This window comes from Ricinus communis, chromosome 5, assembly GCF_019578655.1.
Source record: "Ricinus communis isolate WT05 ecotype wild-type chromosome 5, ASM1957865v1, whole genome shotgun sequence".
NCBI classification, from domain to species: domain Eukaryota; kingdom Viridiplantae; phylum Streptophyta; class Magnoliopsida; order Malpighiales; family Euphorbiaceae; genus Ricinus; species Ricinus communis.
Genome location: NC_063260.1, coordinates 30,010,031 through 30,023,514, shown reverse-complemented (window position 1 = coordinate 30,023,514; position 13,484 = coordinate 30,010,031). Strand labels below are relative to the sequence as shown.

At 36.0% G+C, this 13,484-nt stretch overlaps 1 protein-coding gene and 1 long non-coding RNA gene across 8 annotated transcripts; both read left to right on the top strand.

Moving 5' to 3' along the window:
• The first annotated feature begins 555 nt into the window (after nucleotides 1-555).
• Nucleotides 556-5,442, top strand: LOC8280568 (ankyrin repeat domain-containing protein EMB506, chloroplastic-like). 6 transcript variants are annotated; one of them, XR_007215940.1, is made up of 6 exons: nucleotides 556-724; nucleotides 1,650-3,592; nucleotides 3,807-3,938; nucleotides 4,024-4,122; nucleotides 4,226-4,314; nucleotides 4,571-5,442. XR_007215940.1 is itself a non-coding variant. In XM_048374313.1 (6 exons), the coding sequence occupies exons 2-6, from the start codon at nucleotides 3,709-3,711 to the stop codon at nucleotides 4,583-4,585; spliced, it is 342 nt and encodes a 113-aa protein (XP_048230270.1). In that variant the 5' UTR covers nucleotides 556-3,592; nucleotides 3,672-3,708; the 3' UTR covers nucleotides 4,586-5,437. The 6 variants fall into 6 exon arrangements, 3 of the variants coding, with proteins under 3 accessions (XP_048230270.1, XP_048230269.1, XP_048230268.1); XM_048374313.1 differs by adding an exon at nucleotides 3,672-3,720 and having other exon boundaries at nucleotides 556-3,592; nucleotides 4,024-4,117; nucleotides 4,571-5,437; XR_007215941.1 differs by having other exon boundaries at nucleotides 556-3,592; nucleotides 4,577-5,435.
• Nucleotides 5,443-6,054: 612 nt separating this feature from the next.
• LOC125368594 lies at nucleotides 6,055-12,191 on the top strand. Of its 2 annotated transcripts, none has more exons than XR_007215943.1 (3): nucleotides 6,055-11,195; nucleotides 11,307-11,399; nucleotides 11,473-12,191. It is a non-coding gene; the product is annotated as an uncharacterized LOC125368594 (long non-coding RNA). The 2 variants fall into 2 exon arrangements; XR_007215942.1 differs by having other exon boundaries at nucleotides 6,055-11,230.
• Nucleotides 12,192-13,484: the final 1,293 nt, after the last annotated feature.

Here is a 13,484-nt window from a genome sequence, read left to right as displayed (position 1 = left end):
TCACGTGAGTTTTGTTTTATCTCCAAAACTTTGCCCACGTGCGGCCTAGCTTGCTTGATTTTCCCGAAAGTCAAGATAGCTAGTCAGCCTACCCTTGATTGCCAAACCCGGCAGAATGATAGCAAATACGCTAGCGGAAGTAAATTCACGAAAGTGGCACAAAGAGACGCAAGAGTTGTGGAAGTGTATACTTGTATTGATTAATTCACACTAAAGCTACTTACAATGAGCACACTTTCTCTCTCTACAAGCTCTCTTCCTCTCCTTTTTTCACACACCTTACAAATGGTACAAGGAAGGGGTATTTATAGCATTTTTCCCCCTGTCCGCCAACATGGCCGTGCTCAAGGCCGTGTTGGGAACACGGTTGTGGGTAATTGGCCGTGTTACCTACTGTGGCCGTGTTTCCCGAAGCTTCTAGGTCCTTCGCATTTGTATTCAACCAACACGGGCGTGTCCTTGGGCGTGTTGGTCAACACGGGAAGTGTTGAAATCCAACACGGCCGTGTTGTGCAGCTTCCCTTGCTAGCTGCGAGGCGGGGCGTGACACTTGTGTGATCTCATGAACGGCTAAACTGCCTTGGCTTATGTTTTCAGATCTCTGTTTCCAGTTCTTCGTCGCTAACAATAGATTTTGAATGTGTCATTGGTGAATTTACTTCCTTTCTTTGTCAATTAATTTAGACTCTCTTTTCGGAATTAGAATCTGAAAACGCGGAACACAGTAAGAAATCCTAACACGTACTTTAAACTTTTCTTTCTGAAATTTCCTTTCTTGAGTTTGTCCCTGTTTCTTTGTTGCTTTTGGATTACAACAAGTTGTAAATCGACAACAAGAATTTTAAAGGGGGAAAGCCAGAAAGAAAATAAGGGTTTATAAAGATTTTAAGATGTTAATTTTATGTGAAGCGTTAGTGCCAGTTACATGCATTCCAAGACTTTCAGATAATACTGGCTGGCTTTGATCAGATTAGACAACTGAAGTTATAGAGAAAAAGAAATTTGGTATTTTTCTATGAGTGACCTGTTTTCGTTCTTTTATATTCTTATGCACAAACAGTTATATCTATGAAATTAAATTTTTGATGGATTATCTTGCATTCGTGCTGCAAACATTCAGGCACTGTTGATAAGAAAGGGAAATTTAGGTGCGAACCATCATCCTAATTCATAAAAGACATGATATTGGTTAATAGTTGTATAAGCATTTTGTGGGTTATCCTCCTCCTGTAGCATCAACACAGAGTCATTATGCTTTCTAATGGAATTGATTAGTATCTTATGGAATAAAGTCCAATATCACTGCCTTATGTGTGATGTACCAGAGATATGTATCCGTTCCAGTCCTTCAAAAAGGAAATTAAAGTTGTCATTTTGAATATCTCTCGAATCCTTGATGTGCACGGGTCCTTACTAAAAATCATTAAGCTGTGTCAAAGTGTTTTTCTGGGGAATTGGTGGTAACTTTCTTGCTTCATTATCTTCTAGATTTATGTTATGAACACTGAATGACCTTGAACTGATATTTGATTCATCATTCTCCTGATAGTTAGTTTTGGTTGCTCCTCCTTTGGACATGATGCATTTCAGACTTATTTCATGGAAATATACGTTAAAGTTTTTGATATACAGTTTTTGGGTGTATACAGATCTCAGAAAACGGCAATGTATCTGTTGCCAGATACTCTGAGCTCATATTCAGGTTCTTGTCCAGTTTCATAAGATATACAGTTGCTCCTTAATCCATTTAGCTACTATGTCCCTAGTTCTGTTGTCTATCCCTCCGTTTTTAGCCTCTGACTGAATCTTGGAACTACAAGTTATAATTAAAGTTTGGCTTGAGTTAATTTCTTTACATTTTTTTGGATTATCAAAACTTTGATCGGTTGGATATTTGGAATCATGAGATTGAAACTATGATGGGGAATATAATCCAAAAAAATGTAAGGAAATTGATTATGAGAAATTATGGTATTAATTATTGCCAGTGGTTCTGTTACCCACTGGTTTTATCCGAGTTGGTTGGGTTGCAATCTCTAGAAGTTAAATTTGGCAGCTAATTATGTCTCACATGGACATATATTCTGGACGGGAAAAATATTGATATATAAAGGTGGCTTTTTTATGGAGGTTGCAATGAGTTCTCCCTGTGATGCGGTTTTTATTTTGGAATTTTGGCACTTATAAAATGTTTTGTAAAATTTGAATCTTAAGCACAACTCTGCAACATGCTCATTTCATAGAACAGAAAAAGTGTGCCTTTCTTTTTTGGTATTTTAATGAAAGTAGGAACTGAGGCTTCTTTTTTTACAATTGTGACTTGTGAAAATTGTATTTTCATGTGATCAGTTCAGAATAATTTGTAGTATGCTTAAGTGGATGATTGCAGCATTGAGGTCTTACAAATCAATGTCTTCTGGTGGTGGAAGTGGATGCAGCAAGCAAGAATCCGAGGCATGCATGGATATGATTGAACATTAGTTGTAAAGCCATCAACCTTCATAACTAGTTCATTTTATTGCTGGTGCATGCTGAATCTAGTGTGCCACAACTTTGTTCATTTTATTGCTTCTCTTGAGAAGATGAAACACCGACTCAATGTGACAGACAATATAAGGTGCAGTCGCCATGTGCACTTTCATGTATTTGATGGGTCATAAAAACAAGGGAAACTCTTACTTTAAGAATTATTTTTAAGCATATTTTCTCATGCTCGTTCTCCTAAACTATTAAAAATGGATGTACTTTGAGGAACCTCTGAAGGGACGAAAACATGTATCCTGAATTTTTATTTTTTGGGTGGAAAAAGATTGGGACAAACCCGAAACAGAGTAAAAGAAAGCCTAATCACAAATGAAACTTGTAGCCATTCCATCACCAAGCAAGGGAAAGTGGTTGCAACATAGGCTCAACAATTGTAAAGGGAAAGTTTCTTTATTTCTTTCTACTCTTTATTTTTATTTTTCGCTCTCTTCATATATATTTCTTTAGGATTTTTTTTCTTAATTTTTTTTTAGATTTTTATTCTCTTCTTCTCTATCAATAATAAAAAAAGGAGAAGCAAATCTAAAAGAAAAGAAAAAGGAAATAAACAATTCGCAGTAGTGTTGAATATAAAGCGTCGGAATTTAACAACTCTGAAAATGTTAATGCAACAGCTATTGATGTTAGTTGCTGTTTAAGAAGAGAAGTAGAATATGTTGGTGACAGGTAACAATCTTTTCAAAGCATCGACGAGCTTTACGACTGGAAGTTTTGGATTTTTTCTTACTGATGAATGCAGAAAACTGACTACTTGTTGGGTTGAGTAAAAACGAGCTGAGCCCTCAGAAAAATTGCCGGTAGTTTGGGAAGATCCTGATGACGATAGTGGCAGTGATTATGATGAAGAAGTTGAAGAATTGGATGACATGGATTATGAGAGTGATTGGGAGGAAGAAACATATACTAAATCTACTGCTAGGGATAATTGATAATTCCACATCCAACAATTATGAGGACGAGGATTCGGAGGAAGACACATACGTTGCATCTACTATTACTACGACAGTTCGTAACTCCACATCAAACAATTATGAGGATCTATCTAAAGGTGTCCCTTTTATCCTTTTGTTCCTTCTTCTTCCCTTTTCTTTTTCTGCATTTTTCTTGAATTAAATCGTCATAAACAGGATGGGAAGAAAAAGAACCTGAATTGAAGACGATATTATGATATTTATGGTAAATATGCTGAGAAAGTAACTAATTCTCGTAACGTTTTATTTCACTATAACATGTAAGAAACATAGTTAATTTTGATATGACAGGTAGTCTCTGAGGCTTATACCTCCATTATTCAGGCGAAATGGAAGCCACTCCAGACGCTTGCATTATCAGGACAGATACGATTTATGGATAAGTTGCTAGCAGATGGACTTAATATCGACAGTGGGGATAAGGTGAATTTTGTCTGTAGCAGTACTTATTGCTATTTCTTATTTTCTGTCACCTTGAGCCTTAATTTTAAGTGAAATGGTCCAATAGGATGGTCTCACAGCTCTGCAATTGGCAATTGTTGGTAAAGAGGAGGCTGCCATTAGTCATCTTTTAAGAAAAGGTGCAAACCCTCATGTCAAAGGTCGGGTAAGGATGAAAATTTAAACATCACAAGCATTTTTTCCTCTTTTTGTAATTCTATCTGGTATATCTAATTGATCAAGTCCTTGTCCATTTGTCCTAATAACAGGAGATGGTGCTAGCTCTCTCCATTATGCAGTTCAAATTGGTGCCCTGCAGACTGTGAAGCTATTAATCAAATACAATGTTGAAGATAATGTACGTACAGATTCTGATATCATGTTTTTATTAATTAGTTTGCTTTAATTAAGGAATAATTGACCTGTTCTTATGGTTTTAGTTAGAGTCAATTTCTGTTGCAGTCATTAGTTGAGTTGTAGGTTGTGTCCTTTATTTTTGGAGAGTTAGTTTTTCTTTGTAAGTCTATAAAAGGCACTTGGGATTGATTAATACTAATCATCAGATTCTTGTGCTATTTGCAAATTATTGAGCTTAATTTGACATTTGGTATCAGAGCCAGGTGATCTGAGAGAGAAAACATGAGCGACGATAGAACACTCACAAAAATTTCCCACTTTGATGGTCATTATGATCATTGGAGTGAATTGATGGAGAATCTTTTGCGAGCAAAAGGCTTATGGAGTTTGATTGCTGAGGGCTACATTGTGCCAGCAGAAGGAGTTGAGGTAACAGCTGACCAGTAGAAACAATTGGAGGATCTCAAGTTAAAGGATCATCAGGTGAAGCACTACCTTTTCCAGGCGATTGATCGGACAGTATTTGAACAGATCTTGGATCGTCAAACATCCAAGATTGTTTGGGATTCAATGAAGAGGAAGTTTGGAGGAAATGAGAGGGTGAAGCGATCTCTTCTCAATACTCTGAGGCGAGAATTCGAGGTCCTTGCCATGAAGACGAACGAGAAAATTGACGATTACTTTGCAAGAGTAATGATAGTTTCGAACAAAATGAGGAGCAATGGGGAAGACATGCCAGATTCAAAGATCGTTGAGAAGATGTTTCGAACACTGACAGAAAAATTCACATATGTGATGGTTTCTATTGAGGAATCCAGAGACACCGGAAGTATGTCTATCGATGAGTTGCAAAGCTCTTTGGCTATTCATGAGCAAAAATTTAGGAGAACTAGTTATGAAGAGGAAGATCAAGCTCTCAATGTTCGAGGAAGAGGTAGAGGTTCCTACAGAGGCAGAGGTAGGGGTAGAGGGCGATCTTTCAATAAGGCATCGGTCGAATGCTATAAATGTCACAGCCTGGGACATTTTAGTTTAATTGAAATATCTTATTTTTTACTTATTTACTAAAATATATTTTTTAAATTCGATTTGGTTATCGTGATTAACTCTTTTATTCGGTTCATATTCATATATAATTCAGTTAATTTGGTCTAGTTAATTTGATTTATTTTTAAATATAGCTCATTCTATTTATTTTTAAAACTGATTCGACTTATTCTTAGAAAGAATTGAATTAAACCTATTTAGCCATTTTGACCATGCTATCATCAACACTCTATATCTCTATTTTTATGGTAATTTTATTTTTATTTTTGCTATAATAAATAAATTTAAGTTAAATACTTATTCATATTTGTAATTAAATTAAAAATGAATTCAATTGAATAAAAAATGTATTTATATTAAAATTTGCACATTTAAATTGATTTCTACTCAAAAATTAAGCGTTGAACTAATATTAAATAAAAATAAATAATGGAAAAACTTTCTAAATTTTTAATGAAAAAGTAATCTTAACATTATTTTGAATCATATTTCTGCATAGAAGCCAGAAGTATGAGATTTAAAAAGAAAATTCAATTTAAATAAACAAATTGGTTTTGTATTTAATGTGTGAAAGTAAAATGCATTGCCCGGTTAATAATGTGTGTATTAAAACGCTTTGCAGTATTAATACAGCAGAAACAAACGTCATGTCGTATATTCTGTGCGTGATCCAAACGCAAACCGTATTAATATCGCGTATAATTACGCACACAACATTATTAATTGCCTAAATTAGAAGCACCGACTATAGACTGCTGCTTAAATCAAACGCAACATTTAGCTCTGCCCAGGGCCTCTATAAAAGCAAAGCCTTGTGTGAATTAAAACGCGCGAAATTGCTTTGCCTTACGTATTCAGAGCTCTGTCTCCGATTCTTCATCGTTATGAGTGGTGAATTTATAATTCATTGGTGAGAACCCTAACTCTAGACTTCTCATTCTGAATACACAGTAACGCTCTCTACACTTTTTATTCTGAATTTCATTGTTGATCTTGGATCACAAGAAGTTGAAAATCGACAGCAAGAATTTTAAAGAAGGGAAATATCGAAAAGAAAAGAAGGGCACATAAAGATTTTAAAATGTTAATTTCATGTGAAGCGTTGCTGCGAGTTGCATGCATTCTCCAAGGTTTTCAAATAATAGTGGATGGCTTTGATCGGATTGGACGATTGAATTATTGAAAAAAAATTTCGGTATTTTTCTATGAATGACCTGTTTTCATTATTTTATATCCCTATGCACAAACCTTTGGTATCTGCATAGTGTCATTTTGGCATTTTTTTTTCTTTCTTCTTCTCATTGTTTATTTCTTTTTATTGGCATTTTTGCTGCATGCATCCAGGCACTCACTGATGGGAAATGGAAATTTAGGTGTGAATTATCCTCCTAATTTATAAAAGAAATGATCTCGACCAATAGTTGTATAAGCATTTTGTGGGTTATCCTCCTCTTATGCATCGACACAACGTCATGATGCTTTATAGTCTTATTGGAAAACTGAAAGGAATTGATTAGTATATTATGGAATAACGTCCAATATCACTGTACCAGACACATGTATCCATTTCAGTTCTTTAAAAAGGAAAATAATGTTGTCTTCTTGAATGTCTCTTTGTTCTCCCTCTGGCCCTGTCAAAGTTGTCTTCTGGGGAATGGTTGGTCATTTTTTTCCTTTCTTATCTTTAATGATCTCTGCTTAAACACTGAATGACCTTGATGTCATATTTGATTTGGCCTTCTCCTCATAGTCAATTTTGCTTGCTGTTCATAAGGTCCTCTGTGGACATGATGCGTGAAAGATGAAAACTTCTTGCTGGTGCATTTCGGACTTATTTCATGGAAATATATGTAAAGGTTTCGATATAGAGTCATTGGGTGTATGTAAATCTCAGTAAGTGGCAATGCATTTTCTGGCAGATACTCTAAGCTTATAACCAGGTTCTTGTCCATTTTCATAAGATATACAGTTGCAGCTTAGTCCATTCAGCTGCTCTGTCGTTTGTCCCTCCATTCTTTTATCAGTTCTTTTTTTTTTTTCTTTTAGCTTCTGACTGAATCTTGGGATTACAAGTTCAAAGTAAAGTTTGCATTGAGCTCATTTCTTCACACTGTTTTGAATCATCAAAACTTTGATCCGTTGGAAATTTGAAATCATGAGATTGAAACTATGGCGGGGAATATAAGTCGAGAAAATGTAAGGAAATTGAAATTGTGAGAAATTCTGGTATTAACTTTTGTCAATGGTTTTGTTACTCACTGATTTAGTTGGCTAGAAGTTAAAATTCCCCAGCTAATTATGTCTCGCTTGGATATAAATTCTCAACGGATATATATATATATATATATATATATGATCAGTTTGTGATGCTGTTTCTATTTTGGAATTTTGGCCCCAAATAAAATATGAAGTAAAATTTAGACCTCAAGCACAACTCTGTAACAGAAAAATGTGCCTTTTACGGTATTTTAGTGACAGTGGGAACTGAGGCTTCTTTTTTACAATTGTGACTTGTGAAATCGTATCTTCAGTGGATCAGTTCACAATAATTTGTAGCATGTTTAAGTGGCAGACTTTATAACGTGCAGTGGCCGTATTTCATACATATGATGCATAGATCATAAAAGTTATAATTTTCTGAAGTTCTTTTAGCCGGGAAACTTTTGTTTAAGAAATGTTTTTAAGCATATTTACTAAAATTCTATTTTGGATGTACTTTGATAAACCTTTGAAAGGACAGAAACAGAAACATGTATCCTTAATTTTTATTTTGGTGGAAAACGGCTGGGATAAGCCCGAAACATAGCAAATCAAAGCCTAATCATGAATGAAACTTGTAACCATCCCCTCACAAGCAAGAGATGTGATGTACCAGCTGGAGGCTCAAACAAAAGCTTGAAGACCAATCCGTAAAAAAGCCAGACCTGCCAACCAGTCAGCACAAGAGTTGGACTCTCTGAATATATGCTTACTTTGATGCACGAATCCCTCTTGAGCAAGTTTTTAACTGCAGCAAGCAACACAAGAGATGTCATTACTGGTTGCACTATTAACTGCTGAGATGTTAGTTGCTGTTTGATAAGTTGAAATTTTGTGTTAGTTGCTGTTTAAAAAGAGAAGTAGAACATGTTGCCGATCGGCTGACCACCGCTCCACTTCTCCTTTCAATTGTCCACTTCGACGATTCGCTGCTAGTCCGAAATTAAGTGTTGCTGCCAATCTTTCCAAAGCATCGACTAGCTTTACGACTGGAAGTTTTGATTTTCTTCTTGCTAATAAGTGTAGAAAACTGACTACTTTTCGGGTCGAGTCAAAATGGGCAGAAAAATTGCCGGGAGTTCGGGAAGATCCTGATGTCGGTAGTGGCAGTGATTATGATAGAGGAGTTGAAGAACTGGAAGAAATGACATGGATTATGAGAGTGATTGGGAGGAAGAAACATATGCTAAATCTACTACTAGTTCCACATCAGACAATTATGAGGAGGAGGATACGGAGGAAGGCACATATGTTTCATCTACTACTACTACTACGACAGTTCGTAGCTCCACATCAAACAATTATGAGGATCTATCTAAAGGTGTCCCTTTTATCCTTTCTTCCTTCTTCTCGTCTTTTCTTTTTTCTGCATTTCTCTTGAATTAAATCGTCATAAAAAGGATGGGAAGAAAAAGAACCTGAATTGGCGATGATATTATGATATTTATGGTAAATATGCTGCGAAATGAACTGGGTTCTTCTAACATTTTATTTCATTATAACATGTAAGCAATATAGTTAATCTTGATATGACAGGTAGTCTCTGAGGCTTAAGATTAGTGGTAAGAACATTTCAATATACATGCTGAAGCATTTCTAGCTCCATCTCGCCTTCTAAAACATTAAAATAAGTACTCTGCTGCTTAATTAGGTCTGCATAAATAATATCATTCTTATTATAGATCTGTATGTATTCCTGCATCTTGGTCATTGATGCCTAAAATAAGCACAAGCAATCAAAAATTTTTTTTTCATGAATGATACATTGAAGAATCATTACTTCAAATTGATGAATGGATCAGAGAAAATTTTTTACTGAAAAAAGATTAATAGTGATAGTAGATCTATTTCTGTTTGTTGAATTAAAGTTAAAGGCATGCTACAGAAGATGTCAATTTGTTTAATGACCTTGGATGAATTACACTTCACCTGGTCTTTATTCATTTTAAATTTGGAAGTTTGATTAGACTCGGAAGTAAATACAATCATGTCCTTTTGTTTATAAGATTACAATTCTGTTTGTGAAGGCATGAGTTGGGAAAGAACTGAAAGAACCACAGCTCTGTTTGAGATTTCAGTATCCAACGAAAGTATTCATAGAACTAGGCCAAATTAAATCAGAAAATACATCTGTTGCCTGGGGTTCTTTTGTCTTTTCTCTTTCTAATTGTTTTTGTTCACAATCACTTATTTGATACAAGTTTCTCAAGCATCACGCGATCAATAACTTCATGAATCTGTAACTGTGGATAAAATTGTTGGGTGCTTGGCTGGTCACATGGAAAATGTGACGAGTATGAAGTTTGGACGAAAGGGGAAAAAGGGGCGGGGTGTCTGGCTGCACAATGTTCCTCATATACGTTGCATATCTTTTCAATAGAAAGATTTCCAGTGTAAAATGCTCTTCTGCTGCGTAACGGTTAATCTCCATTTCTTCTTGTGGGATAAATCAAATTGAGCTTGTCATCGGGCCATTCTAATATGGAATTTAATTAGGCTGATTACAAAAGTGAACCAACTAAACGAAGGCATGATTGTTTAATGAGACCCGGAAGTAAAAACATTCATGTCCCTTGTTTGTAAGGTTACAAACTTGTCTTGAAGGAATGACTAGGGAAAGAATTGAAACGGCCACAGCTCTGTTTGAGAACTCAGTATCCAGACAAAGTTTCCACTGAACCAGGCCAAAATAAATCAGAAAATAGAGTTATTGATCGTTTTTTTCTTTCTTTTACTGTTTGCTTTTTAATTGTTTGTTGATAATCACTAGTTTGCTATAAGTTTCTGAAGCAGCATGCAATCAGTGACTTCATGAATTTTTAACTGTGGATAACAATGTTGGGTGCTTGGCCGATCACATGGAAAATGTTACGAGCATGAAGACGAAAGGGAAGAAAGGGGAGGGGGTGGCTGGCTGCATAATGTTCCCCAAATATGGCACACATCTGTTGATCTGACTTGATGGATGCATAGCCTTTCGATGGGAAGAAGCTCTCAAAGTCTAAAATGCCCTTCTTTTGCACAATTGTTAATCTCCACTTCTTATAGGATAAATCAAATTGACCTTATATCTGAGCCCTTCTAATATGGAATTTAATTAGGCTAATTAGAAAAGAGAACCAACTAACCAAGTGGTCTACTGTTGGTTGGTTTTTTCCCATTCTGAAATTGATTTAGGTTACAGTTGTTCTTGAATTTCCACATGCAACCCTTTCTACCGATATAATTATTTTGGGAAAAAAGGCTGACGATAAATTTTTTGTAGAAATTAAACTTCTTGTGGGACCAGAAGAAAGAGCAATTTTACAACAGAATGTAACTTATAACATGAACAAACTATCAAAAGTAAGTTAGGAGAACTTTGAATAGCTTCTTCTTCTGTTATATGAATTCCTACTTTTTCATTCGCGGATGGGTTCAAAAGTTGGCATTCCATTGTGAGGTATTTATTAAAGGAGCTTGATTGTGGAAATTTTAGTCAGTTATTGTTTTTTAGAGCTTATTAGTTGTGGATGAGGCACTATACCTCCATTATTCAGGCGAAATGGAAGCCGCTCCGGACATTCTTACATGAAGGTTGGACTCCATTGATATGTTGAGTCTCACAACATGTGAGTGTGGTTTTCTATCTATATATTCTACTGAAATGTTGAGTCTCACAACATTTTCAAACATTCTTACATGAAGGTTGGACTCCATTGCACGTAGCAGTGCAAACTAGAAAAGGAGATATATAAAGTTCTCTTAGTGAACAGTGCAGATAAGAACAGAAGAAATAAGGTAAATGCCGACAACTTATCATGACTGTGAAATTATGGTTGGGAAACTGATAATGTTGGCTTGACATATTCAGGATGGAATGACACCCGTGGATCTTTGCTTATTTATGGCAAAGACTTCAAGTCATATGACCTTGCCAGGTTAGTGAATTACCTGCTAACAGAGAATTTTAACAGGAATGAGCATTGTGCAAATTCGAGATCAAATATAAAACAGAAAAGCAATGCCTTGTGTTTCTAACAATCTTTTGATCATGTATTTTCTGAGTGGCGTGTTGCAAATGAGCACTCCTGGTCTATAGCTTTTTGTGGGTCATCAGAACTTCTTGTGCTCTTGGAAGCCTAACTTTAGGCAGGAGTTTGGGAAATAAGTAGTTTTGCATATCAGAAACTCAGCGGCATGATCATTTAGGCATGTTATATTTGATCAGTGCAGCTGCTGCCACCACAAATCATGATGATTTATATTAGAGTGAATGACAGACAGAATGCACACAATGTGGTGGTGTTGTAGGCATGCTTGAAGAAAACGGAGGAAAGCTAGGGATTTATGATGTCAGATTAAGCACTTGCCTACACATTTTGGTTTTCCTTTTTTCTTTTTCTTTGCACTTTTCACTGATGCTGCTTCATGTTCTATCTGGATTTTAACAGTGCTTTTTTTCTTTCTCCTGTTGCTCAACTAGAAGAGCAGACAAGAAATATTTCACTGGTGCTGTGAAATCGAAAATGATGAAACGATTAGGAGCTCTATTTATTTACAAGTCCTCAACAGTATTCTTTCTGATCAACATTTGACAGGTTAATCCTCCTCAGTATTACAAATTAATTGTGATTAAATCAAATTATATCATGCTTTACAATTTGAATAACTTGAATAATATGCTCAAGTGTTTCCGTGCTATCATTAGCACTTCATCCTCTATTTTATAATAGTTTTATTTTCACTTCTGCAATAAAATTGAATTCCAATTACATACTTATTAACAATCTTAATTAAATTAAGAATGATTTCAGTTTAACTAAAAATTATATTCATAATTGATTTTCACTCAAAGAGTTAGCATTGAACTAGTATTTAATAGAAAATTATGGAAAAACTAATTACTAAATTCTTAATTAAACAATAATAATCTTAACATTATTTTGAATAATGTTTCAGCATAAAAGCTAAAAATATGAAACTAGAAAATAAAAATAGTTTAATAGCACAATTGGGGTAAAAGTAAAACGCATCGTCCGGTTAATAATGCGTCCGTGCGCTAAAACGCTTCGTAGTATTGATATAAACGGCATGCCGTGTTTTTCGTGCGTGAACCAAACGCAGTACCAAATTAATATCGCGTGCAGTGTACCCTTGCCAATAATTGCCTAATTAGAAGCACCGACTATTGTCACGTGAGTTTTGTTTTATCTCCAAAACTTTGCCCACGTGCGGCCTAGCTTGCTTGATTTCTCCGAAAGTCAAGATAGCTAGTCAGCCTACCCTTGATTGCCAAACCCGACAGAATGATAGCAAATACGCTAGCGGAAGTAAATTCACGAAAGTGGCACAAAGAGACGCAAGAGTTGTGGAAGTGTATACTTGTATTGATTAATTCACACTAAAGCTACTTACAATGAGCACACTTTCTCTCTCTACAAGCTCTCTTCCTTCCTATCTCTTCACACCTTACAAATGGTACAAGGAAGGGGTATTTATAGCATTTTTCCCCCTGTCCGCCAACATGACCGTGCTCAAGGCCGTGTTGGGAACACGGTCTGGGGTAATTGTGTTACCCATCGCGGCCGTGTTGTTTGTATTCAACCAACACGGGGCGTGTCCTTGGGCGTGTTGGTCAACACGGAAGTGTTGAAATCCAACACTGTGGGCGTGACATTCTCCCCACTCAATCCGCAACGCCTTGCCTCCTCGTAAGCTTTAATTTTCTCCTCAAATTGCCACAAGTCGCGAATTGGCTCCCGGCTTGCCTCACTCCTAGGGAGTCCCTTCCACTTGACTAGAAACTCCGTCATGGGAGGTTGATTGGTGGCACCTTACGGTGGGAGATGATGTAGTCCACTTCTTTGTCATACCGAGCCCGCA